This window comes from Gymnodraco acuticeps, unplaced genomic scaffold (genome assembly GCF_902827175.1).
Source record: "Gymnodraco acuticeps unplaced genomic scaffold, fGymAcu1.1, whole genome shotgun sequence".
Taxonomy (NCBI): Eukaryota; Metazoa; Chordata; class Actinopteri; order Perciformes; family Bathydraconidae; genus Gymnodraco; species Gymnodraco acuticeps.
Genome location: NW_022989947.1, coordinates 2,864,089 through 2,885,902, shown reverse-complemented (window position 1 = coordinate 2,885,902; position 21,814 = coordinate 2,864,089). Strand labels below are relative to the sequence as shown.

Sequence of the window (21,814 nt, the reverse complement as noted above, 5' to 3'; positions counted from 1 at the left end):
TCATTGTTGTCTCCTTTGCACATGTACAATTCATGTAGGCCTACTGGATTTCCCTAATGTTTTCTTAATTTGAAATGAACTTTAATGTCCAAAGTAGAACAGGATTATTGAAACAGCACATCAAATAGGTGTTGCTTGTTCCCTATCTCAGCGGGTCAGCGGCCTGAGAAGTCGCACCAGACACTGTACGACAAGCAGACTTTTGAAACAAACACAGCTGCACCTTTGCCAATCACTGTACTCTCACTCTCTCACTCTCTCACACACATTCACACAAATCATTCAAAATGCAAAACCATGTGATCACAGGCTTTATTAACCAGTCCTGCAGGTTGAGAGTAGAACAATAGGTCGTAGCAAGGGGGAGTGCCAAAGCCTCTTTACATTCATTTCAGCATAAAGTAAATACATCCTGAAGATCAGGTTGCTCCAAAGTAGGCAAAAGCTGATACTTCTTTGCATTGTCAACATATAGAACCAGATTTCTGGCTTTTGGTCCATTTCAAACAGACAGGTTAATACGACAATAAAGGGTTTCCAAAAACATGTATCTATTAAAGCTGATGTGCAACAGCTGGAACATATTTATTCACAATAGAGGGTACTAGAAAGCCTACAGGTCATCTCATGACTTGGGAGTGCAGTCAGTTTCTACAGACACGTTTTGGCTTGTTCTGATCAATGACTGAGTGTCACGTTGACTTTGTTTTGGTTTCACATAATGGAGCATTAGATGACCTTTAAGTGCTTTCGCTGGAGAGCATAATGTAGGCTGCTTGGTCAGCTCTTGCAAGAAAAGGAAAGTGATTTATTGCTTCATGAAAAAAAGCATCAAAAGCACCCCAGAGACAGTTTTCTGCCTTCAAAATTAGCTCAGATTTAACCGCTCCAGTGAAGCATTACATGTACAAGATAACATTCAAAACAAGCCGTATGAAGACAACAACATTGATAATAACATTTTCTTTATTTTCCCAGGTTAGAGAGGTTGGAGGACAGGAGCAGCTCTACACAGTAGGCTGCAGTAGCTCCTGTAGCTGACACAGAGTGTCCTTCAGGATGAGAGCCAATGTTTCCGCATGTGTTTCCTCACAGCAGTTGAAGGCGGTGATGGAGAAGTGTACGTGGTCTGCTTGAGGGTTGTAGCAAATGGCATAACCGTCAGGAACGAGGGGCCCGAAACACATCACGCTGTCTGTGTTCGCAGGCACCTGAAGGAGCAAGAGGGAGGATGCACGTGAGCTCATGTACCAAAAGAAAGAGAGTTAGAGATGAACAAATATCTCACAGCATTGTCTTCTGGATTTCAAATACTTAATTAATTTGAGTATTGAGCAAATTAATCATGAAAGTAGTTGTTCCTTTCCTTTCTTTTCTTGATAACCTCATTATCCAGCCCTTGTGAATATTATTCAAGCAAGCAATGGCTAAAATAGTGCTTGCTAATATTGAGGAACATTTCATAGAGATTTCTCTTCCCCCCGCAGTTGACATGACATTAAATGGCACATACAATACATGATATAAAGACAAAACTCATCTCAAATTTGGCCATTTAAAAAAAAAAATAAACATATCAAAACATACCTAAATGTCTTTCATTAATATCAAAACATCTGGCAACTACTGCCGTTATTCATCTTTTACTAATTAATCTATTGATCTAATGCTGACTCATTAATCTTTGTTCTATGTATATTAACGGCTAGAGACTGAGAAAAGTGTGAAAAGGAAGTAGTGTTGACTGATTAATTAATCACCAGGGAAAAGAAAAGCAAGATAACTCCCATTATGAAGCAGCTAGTTATATTGTAAAGGGGTAATAACACAACATGTAAAAATAGAGCCATAAAGACAACACAAGCTTCTGCACAGAACATCAGCAGAGTGATTGCTGGAAACTCCTAAATTACATTTTGTGGCAGTAAATATGCCACATTAAGAGAACATCACATGTCGCATAACAGAAAAACTGCTGATTCACCTGCTGAAAGTTCTCTCGTATATTTTCACTGTGTCATAAAACAAAGACAAATTCCTCTTGTGCTACATGACTGTCAATTACTTCCATAAAACAGACCAGCAAAGCCACACTTGTACACACAGAAACATACCTGTCCGGTCCGGAGTTTCCAGTGTGTTGCCAGGCCGTAAGCGGTGTCCATGAAGATTTTGGGGACGCTCAGTCCTTCCTCGATGGCCTGCAGCTTGAGCCCCAGCAGGTGGTTGTCTATGCCGTGTCCATTAAGTACCTGAACAGAGCCGATAAAGAGATTTCAGAGAGAAGTGTTTATCAGTTAATATCAAATGACAAATGAAAGTTGACTTGTCACTCACCTGATGAGTCAGAGCTGTGTAGGCATCAACAGCTTCTCTGAACAGCTGTAGCTTTGCTTCGTGCTGCAACACAAGAAATTAAACACGCTATGATTACATCTCTCCACACCTGAAAGACATGCTGAAATAAATGCTGTGTTAGCCACAGGGGATCAATTCTATGGTGTTTCTCACCGAGACAGATGGATCATCGAAGGCCTGAATGAACTTGAGCGTCTGGTTTGTGGGCGAGCGGATATACTCGGTTCTTCCTCCTTTAAACATCCTCTGAGAGGCGATATCACAGGCAGCACAGACCTCATTGTGGACTCTAAAAACAAAAAGGAAAGGAGTTAATGGAGTAAAACCTAATAGCACTGTTCAATTCAATATTTGTTCATCAACATTGTACGCTACAGGGCAAACAATCGGCTACGTTTTGACACTGCAGTTTCCATAAAAGTTTGTTGGATACAAGCAGGAAGTATACTGTTGCCATTGATTCGGTTAGATTTGTGCTACAATTGAAGCCCATTTCTTTGGCCTAAATTGAAAAGGATGCTGAATTAGCTAGTAGCAGTTCTGTTTGCCACACAGCCACGTTTTAACAGACAACTTTACGCAAATGTGCTTGATACTGAAGAAAATTTTAAAATATGATGCATGTTCTTAAGTTAAAAGGAACAACTTTTCTATGATTTATTTTATTTTATTCAATAAACTACTGACAACATTTCTCTGTGTTGGAATTCAACAGACATTGGATCGAATGGCTGCCATACATGTAGAGATTGAGATTCAAGGGAACATTTGAGTGGTCTCTGAATTTTTTTCAGAGCTATAAATGGATAAGTGTTAGTCACACTGGATCTAAAAATAGTTATATTGTCTCCTGTGTGTTCAAATATGACTAAAACTCCTGAGAAACTTCCTCATGCTAACAGATTTTAATTTCTTCTGAGTTGTGTTCACTCATTAACTGTATTTTAATTTCTCAGTGAATCACCCTGGTCAACCTTTATTGTTTAAGTTATACATATAAATCACTAACTTGATTCGACTTGATTTTATACTATTTTGCACAATGTTTATATTGTGTTAATTTTCTTATGAATGAGGCAAGGCAAGTTTATTTATATAGCACCTTTCAACACAAGGCAATTCAAAGTGACATTAAGAAAATGGCATTTAAAATCAGTCATTAAAAAGCAAAGATAATAAAATAAACATTAAAAGAAAAAATACATGGATAAAAGTCACAGTGCAGTCTAAGATGTGAATAGTTCAATTAAAAGCAGCGGCAAAAATAAAAGTCTTCAGACTGGATTTAAAAGTAGTCAGAGTTGCAGCGGACCTGGGAAAAACAACCTGCCCTTTAGGGACAATAAAAAATAAAAGTAAAGCTTTGTTGCTATATTTTAAATCTGTAAAGTTAGTGGTGTATGTGTGTTAGTGTGTCATGTGGTGGACCTGTAGTAGGCGAGCTGCAGGGCGACCTGGATGAAGGAGTTTGGACTCAGGCTGTGCTGTTTAGGAAGCTCCTTGCCAAACTTTTTGAAGTTGAACACGTTCACGTCAAGGTCGTTGATTAGTCTGCAGGAGATTTCAAAAACATTACAAACAGACTTATAGGAAAGGCCTTGATCTCAAAGGTCAATGACAGCTTCCTTTCCTGATAAATGTGTTTACACCTCTGGGGCTAAGGTCACATCAGCTTTGTTAGTTTTTCAAGACAAAGCAAACATGTAGCCTACGCTGAGTAGTGAGGGCATTCTTCTCTTATCATCACAAGCACTCATCGTGAACTCTACATTTATAGTGTGAAACTTACATATCGAGGTTCTGCTTGGCATGCTCTATGTCCCTCTTGATTTCTTGGTCTATGTTAAAGTAAAGCTTCTTGGGCATCGGTAGAGGAACCAGCGGTGCTCTCTTTGGGTCTGGCTTCTCACTACAGTCAAGAAAACATACAAGTGTGCATGATGTAAAGCTTTGTAGGATTTTATTATAACATATTATGATTAAATCAGGGTACTTTTATTCAGTAACACAGGTAATCTTTGTGAGTGTTGTTTGGAGTTATTAAGCACCCTTTAATAAGAATTTTAGCAGCAGCTTTTAAAGGATTCTTTAAATACACTTTTTAAGGAAATGCATTACAATTGGGCCTCAAAAACCATAAGACATATGGACAGTACTTTCATGTCAGCATAAGGCGCTTTCACACCAAGAACTTTGCCGTACTTAGTTCATCAGAACTCTTTAGTTCTGATGAACTAAAGAGCAGATCGCGTTCACACCGGAATAAGGCTGGAGCCACACGAGGACGATAACGCAAAGGGACCGCAATCGTTATCAAAAAAGTCTTCCGTCCACACGCAACAGGGACCAGAAACGTGTCCGTTCACACGAGACCGCACATTTCACCTCTTTCTTTCAGAATGAGGCGAAAAGTATTAAAAGAGGTGAAAATCACTACAAGTCTGGGCATGTTGAGAACTGTACACACACAAAAGGGAATTAGTCGGTTCCGAGCCAGCATGCGGGACCGGCTTTACAAGGTTAGTTAGGTTGAGTAACACGAGTGTAATATGTAACGTTAATGACATCACTTATGGCACATTTCCACTGCAGCGGGGTAGCCCCGTTTACGCGTCCCTAAGGGTCCTCGCTCAGGCCTCGGGCTGCCTCGCTGGCCGTCCGAGGCCGTGGTGCATTTCCATTATAGTTTAGGACCTGGGGTAGCAACGCAGTGTAGGCGGGGCATCTGTGCAGAGACATCCTGGAACACTTTCACATTTCGAGTTGTTCCGCTGGATTTTATCATCCCCAATGAGATGTAGGAACGTCAAAAAATGCTGTGTATAAAAATGCTGCAAGCTTGCTTCTAGATATATATGCGACGCTAGGGATGATCTCGCGTGCGATCTTGTGACGATTCTCTCTGACCAATCAGCAGTCGAGAGTGTTGACGTCACTAGTTCAGCCCTGGCCTGATAGAACTACGATTTTATGGGGCCGGAAAAAGAGGGAAAAAGTACCCGCTAGCCGGTACTAGGCTATATGGAAAGGCCACCAAAAACTGGCCTGGCCACTTGAGGACGATTAAGGACGCTTAAACGGGGCTACCCGCTGCAGTGGAAATGCGCCATTAGGCGACCCTGGAATTTGTAGTCTTTCTAGTTGCGTATTTTTCATAGTCTTATATTTCAACAGTTTTACGACAAACTGACTTTTTTGACATGGAAATAATTTTTTAAGATTGACAAACATCATATGTGTAATTCGTGGCATAATTCAAACGGGATCGAGAGATAATCTTTCTCTCCCCATTGACTTCAATACATAATTTTTCCGAAATAAGGTCCCATGGGGCGGAAGTAGAAGGGCGGGACTTCGCCTCTCTATAAGTCCCTGACGGCCCCACATGGCGGCGTGCGTTGAAGCTTCAACGCTTCTTCCCATTCACTTTGAATGGGGTGACATCACGCTTCGCCGAACTGCATTAAGTAAAACATGTAGCCTACGCCTAATGCTTCAAAAGTAGAGCAATGTTCTACTTTTGAAGCTTCGACGGAAGCGTCAGCCAATCGAATCATAGGTGTTGAGAGTTTTCATAGTATGTTTAATACTTAAAACGAAAGTTAGTTATAATCAAATATAATCAATTATATTCTTGTATAACCCACAATGAAAATGCTTCATATTTTAGGTTTTTCTATAGTTACAGTATAAACAAAACCAAGTGGTTTGTTAAGTTGAGTGTAAGGCCTATAAGAATTATGGGTGTCTCTGATAAGAGAGTAGGCCGTTTTTCCCCTCTCCTCTGACAGCAGTTCACAGGGAGGGGGGCTCCTGACTGAAGGAGAAAAACATTGAGACCTCAAAAAGTTGGTTATGATAGCCATAGAATATGTCTGTTCATGTCCTGTTTTCTACACAAACATGGGAAGGTGTGTCTTAGGCCATAGCCAATAGAAGATGTTGGTTGGGAATAGAGGAGGTGTTTGTTTTTTGGGGTTTCGATCCGGTTTTTTGAGCATAAAGAGACTGGTTTTTTGAGAGAGCGCGAGAGAGAGGGGGGTTTCCCCTGGTAAACTCTCTCCCGGTAGGCTTTGTCCTTCAAAGCTGGGTTAATAGCTCTCGGTAAGGTTCTCTCAAACTTGGTAAATATCTCCTGAATTTGTTGGTTGAAATGCTGAGTGAATTTCTTTGAATGCTGAGTGAATTTCTTGGTTGGAATGCTGAGTGGAATGATTTGATGGGAGATGTGTTTGTGATTAGTAACCGCCACCGTGAGGATCTTCGTCCGAAATACCTGCGGGAGATAGGTATGTGTTTGTGGATTTTAGTACCCGCCATCTGTGTCAGATAGGAGTGTGTTCGTAATTAGTAACCGCCACCGTGAGGATCTTCCTCCGAAATACCTGCGGGAGATAGGTGTGTGTTTTTGAATGTTAGTACCCGCCGTCTGTGTCGGAGAAAAGGTATGAACCTGATGTGAATTGATTTGGTGAATGAAAAGTTGAATGCGCTTTTTATTGTCACCGGTCTTTTTATGAGGAAATACCTCTAAATTCTATCGGGAGATTTTTAAAATGTCACAACTGAATTGGGCAGTTGAAATTAAACATTTTGGTAATAAATGTAAGACTGTGAATTAAAGTTTCATATTTGAACATGATCACAGCACCATTTTTTTAGTATGATTATAATGTTGTAAAGAGAGAAGGTAAAAACCCTGTATTAGTTTGGACCTATTTTTCTTCAAATAAACTGATCCCACCTTTTTGGACTGGGATAACTTAAAAGACACCTGTGCTCTCCTCTCCTGCTTAAAAGGTAAGACTGCACCCTGCCACACACACTTAGGTAGGAGCACACTCCATTTACTGATATCAAAATCCTTCGGGATCCCTTAAACAGATTAAAAAAGAGTTGTCTGAATTGAAACAGCAGTTAATTGAACCTGGTTCTTCGGGGAGTTAATAGAGGTGAGATCTTGCTGACGTTGGTGGATCTGAGCCAAGCAGTAAACTTACATAGACTCAATAACTTCGGTCAGGTCAATTAGTAGGTCAGAGTAATTTACCGGAATAAATTATCAGGACCTCGCCGACTCTAAACATGGCGCCCAACGTGGGGCTCTGTGAAAAGTAATACTTTTACAGAGTCAAAATACAAGAACCAAAACGACCTAGTGAAAAAAGTCGATGAGTACAAATCAGCTAAATACAGGCTGAAAGTCTTGTTAAAATACCTACCCGAATCCTAGAAATATATATTTTAACCTAAAAGTGTAGTAATTTAAGTTGATACTATTGCACCGGACTGAGGGTTATATTATATCGGATATTGCTGTCTGTTAAAGAAGCTAAAGTAGGTTCTTCTTCCCCTAGCCAAATTGAGAAGCCCCTGTGGTCCTTTTAAATACAGGTTTGGTGGTAGTGAAGTCAGCCGTAGGAGCACTGCTCGGTACCTGTCCAATTACTTTGAAACTTATAGGTAGGACTTGACAAAGAGCTGCGGTTTGAACTTTTGCGTTAAAACATAACGTGGGGAAGAGTTAATGGGAGATTTAATAAAGATAAACATAGGTCTAAAGGTACCTATGCTGTTGAAAAAACTCGAAGCTCGATACATAACACTCTTAACTGAGGTATCCGCATGTACTAGCTGAATCCAGAAAGAGTAACCTAGAACCAAGTGACGGTATAGTCGGAACTGATCCTCCGGTGTGAGTAATAGCCTAGGAACTTGCATGTGTATAAAAGAGTGAACGTAAACCCTTAAATAAAATTTAAAAAAATGTAAAAAAAATAAATGGCGGATGAGGTTAGAACGCAGTTTTTAATGACTCGGAGCCAACCACACAGGGAGGGATACACAGAAGCAAAATCCGGAGCTTCTGCCCGCCCTGGTCAGCTTAGCCCAGACCCACGGGCGTACCGCGACCAAAATACGTTTCCTGTCAGACTACCGTTTGGACAGAGAGCAACAAGCAGGTGGTATAATGTCTGAGACCCTACCTCCACCATACAGGGATAAAAGCTCACAAATGCCATTTATGAGTATCTCATCTACTACTCCTGGAAGAAAACACATTGTTAGACATGATATTCAGGGAAAAGGAATGTTCGAAATAAATAATGTCAAATATTGAAAATCCTAAAACTGGATCAACAAACCAGGTTAATGAACCCTGCTAATAGGAAGCTAAAACATGCAGGAGAAATAGCAGTAGCTCTGGCAAAGAGAATAGGTCCTAGCATGCAAGCACAGAGTGATAATATGATAAGGACTATTAAACTGTCAGAAGGCAATGTGGTGATCAGATGACCCACAAATACCGGTTGTTTTGCATGTACTTTTAAGAAAAAACCTATGTGGGAACTATCAGCAGATATCAAGCCCCAACAATATCTTCAAAACTAATATGCGAACGTTTTTTGCGAAGCTAAAGCTCAAATACTTTACCAAAATCAACTAAACTATTTGCTTTTGACCCCTTTTTGGGAATGGGATTTTCCGTTACACAACAGAAGACTCAATTCAAGCCTTAAAGAACGCTTTAAAGACAAGTCAGGGAGAGTAAAATGTGGTGCTATTTTGCTCATGAATGGAGCTTACACTTTTGGAAAAAAAATCTCCTCCTTTCTCTGCTCCTAAGGTGCTGCACACAGGGTCAGAGACAGGCGTGACCTCTGGAGGGGAAGAAAATCTGAGCAGACCACGAAAGACCATTAAAAGTTTTATGGCCTCAGCACAGAGGAAGATCTGGAGATTTTAAGGAACTCTCCCAAAAGTAGGCTACCCATCCCCCACCCCAGCACAAGGGAAATAGTGTTCCTCTCACCAATGAACATCTCAACTCTTAACCAAGTCGGATCTAAAATAGACATAGCTCCAGTTGTTAAGAAAAGAGGGAGATTCAAAAAATGATCTTAACACCAGAACAATAATATCAATATCAAAAACCAAAAGAGTATGTTGAGACCCATTCTCAGAAACTACCAACGCGAGATATGAAGAAAGCTTGAGAAGTTCATCTAGCCACGAATGATTTAGGAGGAGGTGTGGAGATAAGGAACCAGGGTGATAGAAAATCTGTGTTATTCATGTCCATGACTTGATCAGGAACAGAGGAAGAATTCTCTCCTGAAGAGAAGCATCTTGCACTTGCATTCAGATTTTATCCAGCCCTGAGGGAAATGTCTCAAGGTACCAAAATGTGCATATACACTCTTTATTTTTCAATATCTGAAGCTACTAAACAAACTGTTCAGGGAGCAAAAGCAATGATGAGTAGATGGGGAAAATGGAAAATGATGTCTGATCCAGATGTGGAGTGTAAAGGACATCAGGAAGTAAGCCACAAAGGGAAATAATGACACCTTTACAGGAAACCGCTGCTCCAAAGATAACATTGTTGACAGAGGGGAGTTTGCGAAAAGGTGACCAAGCAGCCACTTGGGCCTTTATAATAAAAACGAATTCAGGTGAAGTACTTTGCAAGCAAAGGGGTACAATACCAGGAACAGCACAAACTGCTGAGGCAAATGCCATTGTTTAGGGACTTCTTTTTGCTAAAAAAGGTAAAATAACACACATCCATATTGTTACTGATAGTGATTATTGTTACAAAGCGGGTAAAAAAGAGCTTAATAATTGGGAACAAAGGCAGTTCATAAATGTGAAAGGTGAAGCGCTGACACATGCCCATCTATTGAGGGTCTTATTGCAGAGTTAAAGGCAGGCATGTAGAGTGGAATCATGTCCGTAGCCATACAGATAAGATCGAATTTTGACTATCAGGGTAATAGAGAAGTTTTACCTTGCTTACAGCACGGGACGAGTTAACCACCTGACTGCCATATTCCCTAGAATATGGAAAAAGGGTGGAAGCATTCACGTACCACCTGAAGAAGCTCCTTAGGTTGTGCGTGAATTACACAGCAGTTTAGGCCATGTGGGCCTATTTCGGATGAGAAAATAGTGTCTCCACCATAAAATCCTCTTACCGAAACTGCGATTGCACTTACAACACACATGGTCAACATGTCTTCAATGTGTAGAGGTGGATGGGTTTAAGAAAGTTCATCCTGAGCATCTTAAAATAATAGAGGAAGAACCACTAACCATTTTTAGTGCTGACATAGCAGGTCCTTTTCTGACCCGCACTCCCAGTGGGAATAAGTATTTCCTTGTGACCTTTGATAATGGAGGGAGTCATAAACATGTTTATCCTCTGACCAGAGCAACTGGAACACAGTGTCTGCTAAAATGGCGGAACATATAAGTATTTTTTCCTAAAACTGAGAGAATAGGAATGGATAATGTCACTCACTTTAAAAATGAGAAAGTTTTGTCACCCTTGCAGGATAAAGGGAATCACACCGATCTGGTCTTTACCATAGAAGTATCAGGCATTAGAGCAGCCAAAGAGTGGAGTATAAAAAACTGTAAAACAAATTGGGACATTCCAATCAATTTGACAAGGCTGAATATATTCCTATATGTATGGAAAAGCTACCTAGGGCAAAGGTCAGGTCATATCTAACTATCACACCTTTTCCGTTTAAGTTCAGAAATCGTGTATGGGTGACCAGAGAGGGGCGAAGTCCAGAGAAGGGTTAGCTTAAAACTAAATCAGAAGGGTTGGATACAGTGAAGTCAATCTCTGGGAACGTAGTTTCACTCCAGAAGAGAGAACCGGTTCACCCGAGCCAACTGAGTTTAGAATCCAGATAGGAATATGACTGCGGCCTACCTATCCACTGTTGATGCTATCAGTCTCACATCACATGACATGTTTTGCACACACACACGTGGCAGTTAATGTGCTTTCTTCCACAGGAGAGGATGGCTTTTTCTGGGATCTTCCCACAATAAGTTAGAATTTGTCTTGGTAAATTCTGTACCAAGGGATATTCGATAGAGCAAAAGAGGGAATTTAAATCTGAGTAACAAGCAATAGCTCAAATGCAAAGGATTTAGCAGTAGAACTGTTAGAATCTTAATTGAATTATGCAAAGAAAGATGGCAAGACGAAACTCTGTCTATTAGCATATGGATCATTAGAGCTTGAATGAAGAATACCTCAGTATCAAAGAGGAAATGGAAAATAACCTTTATATTATTTTTCTCATTGTTTTTTAACTTTACACTATTAGTTTTCTTTTCAGTTATTTTAATTGATATACGCTTACACCCTAAAAGAGTATTCATTTAAATTTGATTTTTTTTTTAGCACATCTCTCCTTCTTTTTTGCTGGTTCTCACACAGCATGGAGATGTAGGACTGTCAGGTTGTTAAACTGATAAGAGTAAATTATGGCCCAGTGCTTTCTGCCGTTAGAGGCCAACTGAGTAAGAGGAGAAACAATCACCTTGCTGTATATAGAAATTCCAGAGCAATATGGAATACATATGACCCCCTTGAGAAAACCCTTGGGGAAGTTGTTTATTTTTTTAACTGAAACAACTTTTTATGAATCAGAGAAATGATTTATACTTGATTTTAGCTATATTGTTGAGATTAATACCTCAGCAATCTACCAAGAGGATTTGAACCTGCCTAGCGGGGAAACTTCAGTCACAGTGCCTCAAGTGAAGCCAAGTCCTGGACCCAGGAAACCTGTGCAGCATGGATCAGCGGCTGAGTCACCTGTACCCCTGTGGAGGATGATGTTTCTTCCAGCTCTGTGGGACAGGCTGCATCTCTACCCGCTGAGCCACTCAGATCGCAGTGGATTTCCCAGAAAAGGATGACGACTACCTGATAACTGCATGGTCAGATATCAGACGCCAGGTAGCAGCAACCCCACCTACCCCCTGCCACTGGTCCACTTCACCATCTCCAACCCGGCGACTTGGTGCTGGTCAAGGACTTCCGGAGAAAGAGCTGGAAATCCAACCGTTGGCAAGGTCCCTACCAGGTGCTCCTCATCACCCAGACAGTGGTCAAGGTCACCGAGAGAGCCACGTGGGTCCATGTCAGCCACTTCAAGGTCGTAGTCACAGGCCAGGAGAGACGGTAGAAACAGACGACAACAAGTGACGTGTCCTAGTCACCAACGGAAGACGACAACAAGTGACATGTCCCAGTCACCAACGGAAGACGACAACAAGTGACGTGCCAAGTCACCACGAGCACCACACTGGCACCACATACACCTAATCTCACACTGCACACACAGGATGTCATGAGCGAGTGCCAGCTAAGCTGTTTCATATGCCTCTGGTTCCTCGTTTGTGCTATCATTGTGTGGGGCCTCATTGACCTTGTCACAAAGTCATGAGCGATTATTGACGAGGTCTAAAAAATCCATAACAAATGTCGACCGAGTTATCTGGCCTTTCGTTTGGAGATGTCGTCCAGCGAAAAACTGCAACCCCTCCATGGTCAGGGTCAAGGATTTACATCAGATAGCAACATGGATTTAGGAGTGTACACTGGAACAACAGATGGGCCCCTCGCTCGAGAACATTCCAGTGAGGTACCATGTTTTCGGTGTTTTTCACACCAGGTTCATCAAAAGGTCGTCCTGATTACACATACTGAAGAACTTTTCATGATATTGATGCTTGAAGTTTTACGGATGTAATATGTATGTGTTTTTACGATTTTATCTGTTGCTATTTGATAACTTTGCGTTTTAAAAAGAGGGTGTTGAGATCTCCATATGAAGTGAATACTTAAAACGAAAGTTAATTATAAATCATATATGATCAATCATATTCTTGTATAAACCCATAATGAGAATGCTTCTTGATGGTTTTTGAATATGTATGCTTACAATTTTATCTGTTGCTATTTGATAACTTTGCGTTTTGAAAAGAGGGTGTTGAGAGTTTTCATAGTATGTTTAATACTTAAAACGAAAGTTAGTTATAATCAAATATAATCAATTATATTCTTGTATAACCCACAATGAAAATGCTTCATATTTTAGGTTTTTCTATAGTTACAGTATAAACAAAACCAAGTGGTTTGTTAAGTTGAGTGTAAGGCCTATAAGAATTATGGGTGTCTCTGATAAGAGAGTAGGCCATTTTCTCCCTCTCCTCTGACAGCAGTTCACAGGGAGGGGGGCTCCTGACTGAAGGAGAAAAACATTGAGACCTCAAAAAGTTGGTTATGATAGCCATAGAATATGTCTGTTCATGTCCTGTTTTCTACACAAACATGGGAAGGTGTGTCTTAGGCCATAGCCAATAGAATATGTTGGTTGGGAATAGAGGAGGTGTTTGTTTTTTGGGGTTTCGATCCGGTTTTTTGAGCATAAAGAGACTGGTTTTTTGAGAGAGCGCGAGAGAGAGGGGGGGTTTCCCCTGGTAAACTCTCTCCCGGTAGGCTTTGTCCTTCAGAGCTGGGTTAATAGCTCTCGGTAAGGTTCTCTCAAACTTGGTAAATATCTCCTGAATTTGTTGGTTGAAATGCTGAGTGAATTTGGTTGAAATGCTGAGTGAATTTCTTTGAATGCTGAGTGAATTTCTTGGTTGGAATGCTGAGTGGAATGATTTGATGGGAGATGTGTTTGTGATTAGTAACCGCCACCGTGAGGATCTTCCTCCGAAATACCTGCGGGAGATAGGTATGTGTTTGTGGATGTTAGTACCCGCCATCTGTGTCAGATAGGAGTGTGTTCGTAATTAGTAACCGCCACCGTGAGGATCTTCCTCCGAAATACCTGCGGGAGATAGGTGTGTGTTTTTGAATGTTAGTACCCGCCGTCTGTGTCGGAGAAAAGGTATGAACCTGATGTGAATTGATTTGGTGAATGAAAAGTTGAATGCGCTTTTTATTGTCACCGGTCTTTTTATGAGGAAATACCTCTAAATTCTGTCGGGAGATTTTTAAAATGTCACAACTGAATTGGGCAGTTGAAATTAAACATTTTGGTAATAAATGTAAGACTGTGAATTAAAGTTTCATATTTGAACATGATCACAGCACCATTTTTTTAGTATGATTATAATGTTGTAAAGAGAGAAGGTAAAAACCCTGTATTAGTTTGGACCTATTTTTCTTCAAATAAACTGATCCCACCTTTTTGGACTGGGATAACTTAAAAGACACCTGTGCTCTCCTCTCCTGCTTAAAAGGTAAGACTGCACCCTGCCACACACACTTAGGTAGGAGCACACTCCATTTACTGATATCAAAATCCTTCGGGATCCCTTAAACAGATTAAAAAAGAGTTGTCTGAATTGAAACAGCAGTTAATTGAACCTGGTTCTTCGGGGAGTTAATAGAGGTGAGATCTTGCTGACGTTGGTGGATCTGAGCCAAGCAGTAAACTTACATAGACTCAATAACTTCGGTCAGGTCAATTAGTAGGTCAGAGTAATTTACCGGAATAAATTATCAGGACCTCGCCGACTCTAAACATAGGCCAGTACAAGCTCTAGCCAATCAAACCGCTGCTTGTGTGTCTGGGGCGGGAGATTCATGTGATTGGTTGTTGGTCGAGTGTCAGACATGCCCGCCGGCAAGCTTCAACGCACGCCGCCGTGTGTAGGGGCCGTGAGGGAAGATTAGTCAAATGATGCCGCTGACGTCACTTCTTCTTCTTCTTCTTCTTCTTCTGCTTTGGGTTTACTGGCAGGCCGCAAACAACTTCACGGCGTATACTGCCACCCGAAGTCCCCGGCCGGAAGTCCCCGGAGTTGGGGACTGGCTTCAGTAGAAGCTGCGCCTTCCGAGTAAATCGCCAGAACGCCGACACCTCCTCATTTCCACCGCTCCCATGTTTTCTTTTGTGTTGCCATAAGTTAGTCTCTCTGCGTTTGTGCGCTGGGCTAATGCTAATGCGAGGAAAATAAAATGGCGGCTTCACAAAACTTTTTGGGAGTTTTACGGGGCGTGGTTTGCAATCCGCCCAGCCAATCAGAAATGGGAACCTTTTTCTCCCATGAAAGTACCTGCTCTTCTAGGACTGAAAAGGGGGTGGAAAGGTTCTCATGAACTAAGTTCTAGTTCCGGATTTTTTTGGTGTGAACGCACATTTTCGGAACTATATCGGAACTCTACTGGGAAAAGTACTCCGGTGTGAAAGCGCCTATTGTCTTCATTTAATATGGTCCAGCATGGTAAGCGCTATATATATAGATACATTTAACTAAGTAACTTACTTAATACACAATAAAGAGATAATACCACTAAGTAAACAGTAGTGAGAACAGGATATTATCTCGTCTCGTCTCATGTTATCTCACCAGTAATCGAGGATGTGATGCAGCAGTTCTGCTATGGGCGGACCCTCGGCTGTGGCTGGTTCATACAGAAGACCCCACGAGCCGTCCTCGCCCACCACAAACTGTTGAGACACAGTCAGACTGCTGTATCAATATGTAAGCTTTTCTTGTCATACGTGAATACTGCTGCTGCTCACCTGCAGAGTTTTATCAAACCAGCGGTTGCCGCTGTTTGAGAACGTCCCACCTCCGTGCAGAATCTGTGCTGCCTTGCGACTGGCATACCTGTCAATCAAAGTTGGAAAAAACAAGATGGACACAAAGAAACAAAATAATCAAAAGTCACTGGTGGTAAGTACATTTAGGCAAGTACTGTGCTTTAGTACAATTCATGAATACTTTTAAATGACTATTTCTATTTTTGTTAAGTTCAGATAATGGTATTTCTGATGATGGTTTTGTATGTTTGTTTGTTGTCTGTTGCATGTTTCTTATATAATAAATTTCTTATACTATTATTTAGTAAAATAAATATTGCTTTAATCTTAAAGGTGGGGTAGGTAATTTTGGAGAAACCAGCTCGAGTGCGCTAGAATTTGAAAATACACAGCCGGAAAAAATCTGCCACTTCCTTACAGAGCCCCTCCTCCAACACACACGAACGCGCACATGACCAATGAGGGCACGAGATAAGTTTGTGCACAGATGGAAGGCTGACAGGCAGGTAGGCCATCCAGTTATTTTAGCCGGGCCGGCTAAAATGATTCGTCGTGCTTTTTACAGTACTACAGCTTCCACAGATGACATTTTGTTATGGATTTTTTGTCAAAGCACTTAAGATATTCATTGCTATCGGGATGTTAAGAGCATTCCATGCAATATAACAAAAAGTGTATCTCGAGCCGGTTTCTCAAACTTACCTACCCCACCTTTAAAGTCTGTTTTAATCACTTATTACAACATTGGAGCCTCAAAATTGGAATAATCCTGCTTAAAATGAAGGTAAAAGAAGAAAAAAGAGGACTAACTATAAGGACCGGAGTACTTCTTCCACCACTACAAGTCTAAAGGCCTTGAAATATTTCTTTTTTTGCAGACATTAAACCTGAGTATGTAAATGTCTTTAGTTATAAAGCTGCACATAAGTAGCGACTGCTCCAACGTTTCAAATAAAGGAAATGACAAATGTACGCTGTTGCTTAAGAACCTGATGTCAACACACAATGGTATCTTAACAAACACACAGGATTGCTCAACACAAATACCTGAGTGGGGACGAAACAGAGGTAGCAGACTGAAAGAGTTAGAGATGCAGCTTGTTCGTGTCAGTGTGTGTGTGTGTGTGTGTGTGTGTGTGTGTGTGTGTGTGACCATACTTTTCATCCGATATCCTCATGACGGGAGAATCCAGACACAGAGAGAAAAGTCCTGTCTCTATCAGCCGCACTGATTCCTTGTTTAGTTTATCTGAGTCATAAAAGGAAGAAATAAAAAGACAGTAATAACTTAGTATTTATAAATGTCTCGGTTTATTCAGTGACATGCACAGTAAAGGCCTCATACACCCTTTTCTAGGTCTGCATGTAGCTCTGATGTACCTCTCAGCAGCCGGTCGTAGGCCTGTCCCCAGGTGTGACGGTGCTCGCTGGTCAGGATGCCCATCGGCTCTTTGTCCGTCTTCCAGGACTGAGAGCGGATCCTCAGCAGCTGTCCGTGGATCTGACTCTCCGTCATCCGAGAGCCGTCGCTGTTGTAAACCTCCAGCTGGAAGAACTAGAAGAAAAACAGGAGGCCATCTTTGTTACGCCTGTCTTCTATGAATGATTTATTGAGAAATGTTGGATTGGTTAAGCTTTCACTACGCAATGTTTTCCAAGATACAGACCGTCTCAAGGAGGGCTGTGTTCTCAGTTAGCACATTTTTTGTGATTATTTAAGCTCTGGGACTTTTTTCTTTGTCTTTGTCTGCTTCCAACACAAATACTACACTAACAGCACCAACAATTATTCTGTTAATCGATCAGCCAATCCTCAGAAAATGGACCGAAAACTATTCAATAATAATAACATATAAAGATATGATAAGATCAAATTCATTCCCAATTCATCCCAAGAAAAATTGCAGTGCAACATGTTCAATAAAAGTGGGAAAAGTGCATTACAAAAATGCCAAAATAAATAAATGAATTGTGGCCTTTATCAGTAGTTATTTAAAAATTAACCAAGATAGAGTTAGCTGGAAAATCAGCAAAATTACTAATTATTAAAAAGACAATTACAGGCAGATTTTTACATTATTATAATAACATTATTAGCATGAAAACTAACTTTATCTCATATATAGAAAAGAGATGGTAAATTAAAGGTAGTGAGAATGAGGCTTTAAAAGCACTGCGTTCAGATTGGTTTGGTTTCCTTTCTCTGACCTGCTGCCAAAACTAAAGTGATTCCCAATGATCTGCACATTTGTAATTGGTTGAGACAAGGAATCAAAATAATAAAAAAGAAAACAAACAGAGGTGTGATAACACAAGACTCAACATGTCTGCACTGTGGTATGATTTACAATCCAATAAGGATGATAAAGATCAGAGAGACTAAAAGAGCAAAACATTTTTAAATCAGACTGCTTCATCCCACCTGGTAGTTCCTGACCACTGTGATGTGTGTCGGCGAGCGTCGGGCGCGCCCATGGTGAGCGATGTGGTCGTGTTTGGGGCCGGGGATCCTGCAGGAGGAGAAGAGGAGCGGGTAGAGCTCCATGCACAGAGGCTTCCCTCGCGAGTGCTCCAATGGCAGCTGGCCGCTGAAACAGAGAAGCACACACATCCATCTTAATGTTTGTATGATATAATGAGTACAAAAGCTATATGTTTCCATCTGTACTGTAGATACAAAGTATCTGATCACTTCTCTGTGTTGTGTAGTCAACACTTTATAGATTAGCCCATACCAGACTAAAACTCTACAAATGGATGTTATAGCTTGTGAATGCTATGTAAAATGTCCATCTGCAAATTTACTACAGCTTTGAAGTAAAAATTTGTGGAGTGAAAAACTATTTTTCTTTGATATGCAGTGGAGAATCGGTATTGTGTTTGTACATTTGGCGATTTATTCATCAGAATACCTTTAAAACATGAAAATGACTAATTACTTTTTGAATATGTCATACTTACGTGTTGATTATGGCCTTAAAGTCTAGAACTGCTGCAATGAGTTTAGATGCAAACCTAAATGGAGACAGAATGGTTGCGTTTGTATTATGTAACACAGTAACATTACGTGATCTCTTTTTAACATGCAGATGGAAATTAATTAATTTACAACACAAACAGTCATTCATTAACATACGCTCGAGGAGTCAAATTACATTTTGGAGATTACTTATACACATGCGTTTTTAAGGGCAACATCATGACCCAGTGTTTTTACTGGAAACAAAGACATCACAGCACACCCTTATTTATTATATTTTATTGTTTTTGGGGGGATATTTTAATTTATGAACCTCCAGCAATGACAAATACGGGAAGTTCGAAACAATGATGTAACAACAAACAATACAATTGCTTTCAGAAAGTATCACTATCTTAGTTTTCTATAAAAGCAGTACACTGCTTCATCAGTGTGTCTGTAGTGTGTGTATGATATCATTGACTCACACTAGCTGGCTCCTCCAGCCGTTATAATCTCTCCTGGGCAGAGAGATGGCCGGGTTTGAATGCACTGGCAGTGGCTGCCTGCTCTCCAAGTACGCCCACTGCACCCACAATGGAGAGATCTACAGGGGAGAGAGGCCACACACACATAAATAGGACTGACATTTAACTCTTGTAAAAGGTTTCCATGAATCTGGGTGGAACAGATTTTTTTCAAAGAAGAAATCACAGTTGAAAGATATTACATTTTGAATACATTTTAAGCATTGAAATATAAGTATTTTTGTGCAGGGTTTTTGGCGGATGCATGTCGTTTTTGTTGTGAATTTGTGCTTTTTCTATTGTCCAATGTATAATTGCGTTACTTTGCTTACAATGACAAAAACAAACTGGAATTGATTATTTGTGGTTGTTTGGGGTCAGAGCTACCTTTCTACAAGAGTGGAAGGAAAGGTGCTGTTTTGCTTTTTGGCACCACTGCTTTAGCCTGATATTGATACCTAGCAGTGATGTTAAATCTGCCTGTGAGTGCTTCAAACACACCACTGTTGCTCTATCTGTGCTTTATTAAAAACACCCATATCCGTCCCTGACATCTGTCACATTTCCCACACTGATACCAGCGGACACAGACCCAGTTCTTTGTGCGTCTGGCTCTCTTCTCCAGTCCTGCCTGCAGCCATGCACCAAGGCCCCCGGGCCTGCCAAACTCCTGCACTATCCTGCGGGTGTGGCTGAGCTCATCGGGGGGCAGCAGGGGCTCCAGGCTCCTGAGGTAACTCTGCAGCGTCTGGACCAGAGGGGGCACCGGCTGCGGGGGCACTGAGGAGAAACACAGCTCCTGCCTCAAAGAAACCTGGAAGAAAGGGAGAAGTTTAAAGATTGTTTTTCTTCTTGTTCCATCTTTTTAATGTTTGAGCTTCACTGTACACAATGATGACAGAATGTGCAGAGCTTGACACTAAGAATGGATTTTATAGTGAAGTAGGGCTGCAACTAACACTTATTTTCATCATCATTTATTGTTTGGTCAGGGAATACTGATAAATGTCCATCCCAGTTTTTGAAAGTCCAACGTGATGTCCCTAAGTTTAATTTTGTCAGTCGAACACCCAATTATATTCAGTTTATTAAGATGTACAAAAAGGGAAAAGCAGGAAATCTCCCTTTTTTAGAGAATTTATGGAAATGTTTGAATGGAAAAATATTGAAATAGTAAATAGACTATCAGAATAGTTGGTGATTATCTTTCTGGCCATCAACTAATCTTACAAAGGAGAAGGAGTATATCCTTTCTAAGACGTTTTATAAAAATAATAAATAAATATGACATAGTATAACAACTCAACTTTGCAACACTCATGTGTACATTTCAGGTAATATTTTCCATTGTATTTATTGTTGTTATAATATTTTGGTAAAATACCTTTATATTTTACAAAATGTATATGTATCGTATCATATCATATGAGGGGGGGAGGGGTGTTAAGGATATGGCTGTTCAGTGCACACGCCCAAATAGTGACGTTATAAGAGTAACCAACGTTTTGGTACAGTTTCACTGCATGTCAGCACAGTGCAATGACTTCCATGAAGGTTTGATTTAATGCCAATAACAGCAGGGCAGGACTAGGGGGCGTATCAAAATAGGAAGTGTATAAGTTATGACAGTAGAAACATGATTAGCGGCCTCCTTTTCGACTAATAACACTGCATTAAAAGCTATAAACCAATATGTAAACAGTATGACTCTTTAAGTTAACTCTCAAAACAGAAAACGACTCACCCGAGACAGCCATGCTCTGCAGGTTCCTGGTTGGATTTTCCTCCAAATCATGGTTCCTTAAATCAGAAATCCACCCCTTGTTGCATCTGTGTCACAATAGGCAGCTTTAAATTTATATTCTGATAACTTTCTGCACAGTTTCCACAGTCAGGTCGTCAAAGTCAAGAAGAAGAAATCCCTCCTCCTACTTCTTCTTCATGGTGGACGCAGAAGAGAGTCGTCGCTCGATGGATCCTAGTTTGACAACATCAGCGCATGTATGCATGTGGTAAAAAGAAAAGTGTTGTATCTTCAAACTGCGAACATGCAAAGATGCACGTACTGAGCTGAACTGACGCTGCAAGTCTGCACACGTGTTGACGTGAAAATGTTGCTGTAAACATCTACGTCACCGAGTCACGAACGGCTCAAAGAGCCGGCTCTTTTAAGTGAACGACGGGAGCCGGCTCGCGCCCGCGAACGAGCAATTGTTTGGGTGTTTTTGTTGTTGTTAAGTAATACAACAAGACAGAATGATATCATGATCTCCGCGCTACGGGTGCTCCGTGCATGCATGCAGTGACATGTAGCCTAATATCCAAGGATTAGAGACGGTTGGATGCTGCTGTTTTGCACATTGCAATACGTTTATTTGTATTATGTTTTTTTATGATAGAGACGGTCGGATGCTGCTGTTTTGAGCATTGCAATATATTTATTTTCACCATGTTATTTATTTATGATTATCTTTAGGCTCAGCAAATATGTGATGTCAGCTGCATGTTGCTGTCTTTTTTTCTTTAGTTAATACTGAAACAGAGCCCTGCTGTTTTGTTAGGGCTTTTTCTTTAATTAAATACAATTTTAAAAT

General features: G+C 40.7%; 1 protein-coding gene across 2 annotated transcripts; it reads right to left on the bottom strand.

Annotated features, from left to right (window-relative positions):
- Nucleotides 1-298: 298 nt before the first annotated feature.
- On the bottom strand, nucleotides 299-21,597 carry cratb (carnitine O-acetyltransferase b). Of its 2 annotated transcripts, XM_034210318.1 has the most exons (15): nucleotides 20,965-21,597; nucleotides 19,813-20,034; nucleotides 19,182-19,300; nucleotides 18,696-18,749; nucleotides 18,157-18,322; nucleotides 17,115-17,289; nucleotides 16,893-16,983; nucleotides 15,714-15,801; nucleotides 15,538-15,638; nucleotides 4,148-4,267; nucleotides 3,787-3,909; nucleotides 2,512-2,647; nucleotides 2,338-2,400; nucleotides 2,115-2,252; nucleotides 299-1,211 (listed from the first exon to the last, which is right to left on the bottom strand). In XM_034210318.1, exons 1-15 carry the CDS (start codon nucleotides 21,013-21,015, stop codon nucleotides 1,008-1,010), a joined length of 1,851 nt encoding a protein of 616 aa, XP_034066209.1. In that variant the 5' UTR covers nucleotides 21,016-21,597; the 3' UTR covers nucleotides 299-1,007. The 2 variants fall into 2 exon arrangements, with proteins under 2 accessions (XP_034066209.1, XP_034066210.1); XM_034210319.1 differs by lacking the exons at nucleotides 19,182-19,300; nucleotides 19,813-20,034; nucleotides 20,965-21,597 and adding an exon at nucleotides 18,844-19,143 and having other exon boundaries at nucleotides 18,696-18,798.
- Between the last annotated feature and the right edge of the window lie 217 nt (nucleotides 21,598-21,814).

Excerpts from the sequence above, each read along its gene's own strand:
- cratb (XM_034210318.1), bottom strand. The coding sequence starts at position 21,015 with ATGATTTGGAGGAAAATCCAACCAGGAACCTGCAGAGCATGGCTGTCT. Across the intron at positions 19,301-19,812 it reads CCAGACGCACAAAGAACTGG|ATCTCTCCATTGTGGGTGCA; the intron begins GTCTGTGTCCGC and ends TCTCCCCTGTAG. Across the intron at positions 3,910-4,147 it reads GCCAAGCAGAACCTCGATAT|ACTAATCAACGACCTTGACG; the intron begins GTAAGTTTCACA and ends AATCTCCTGCAG.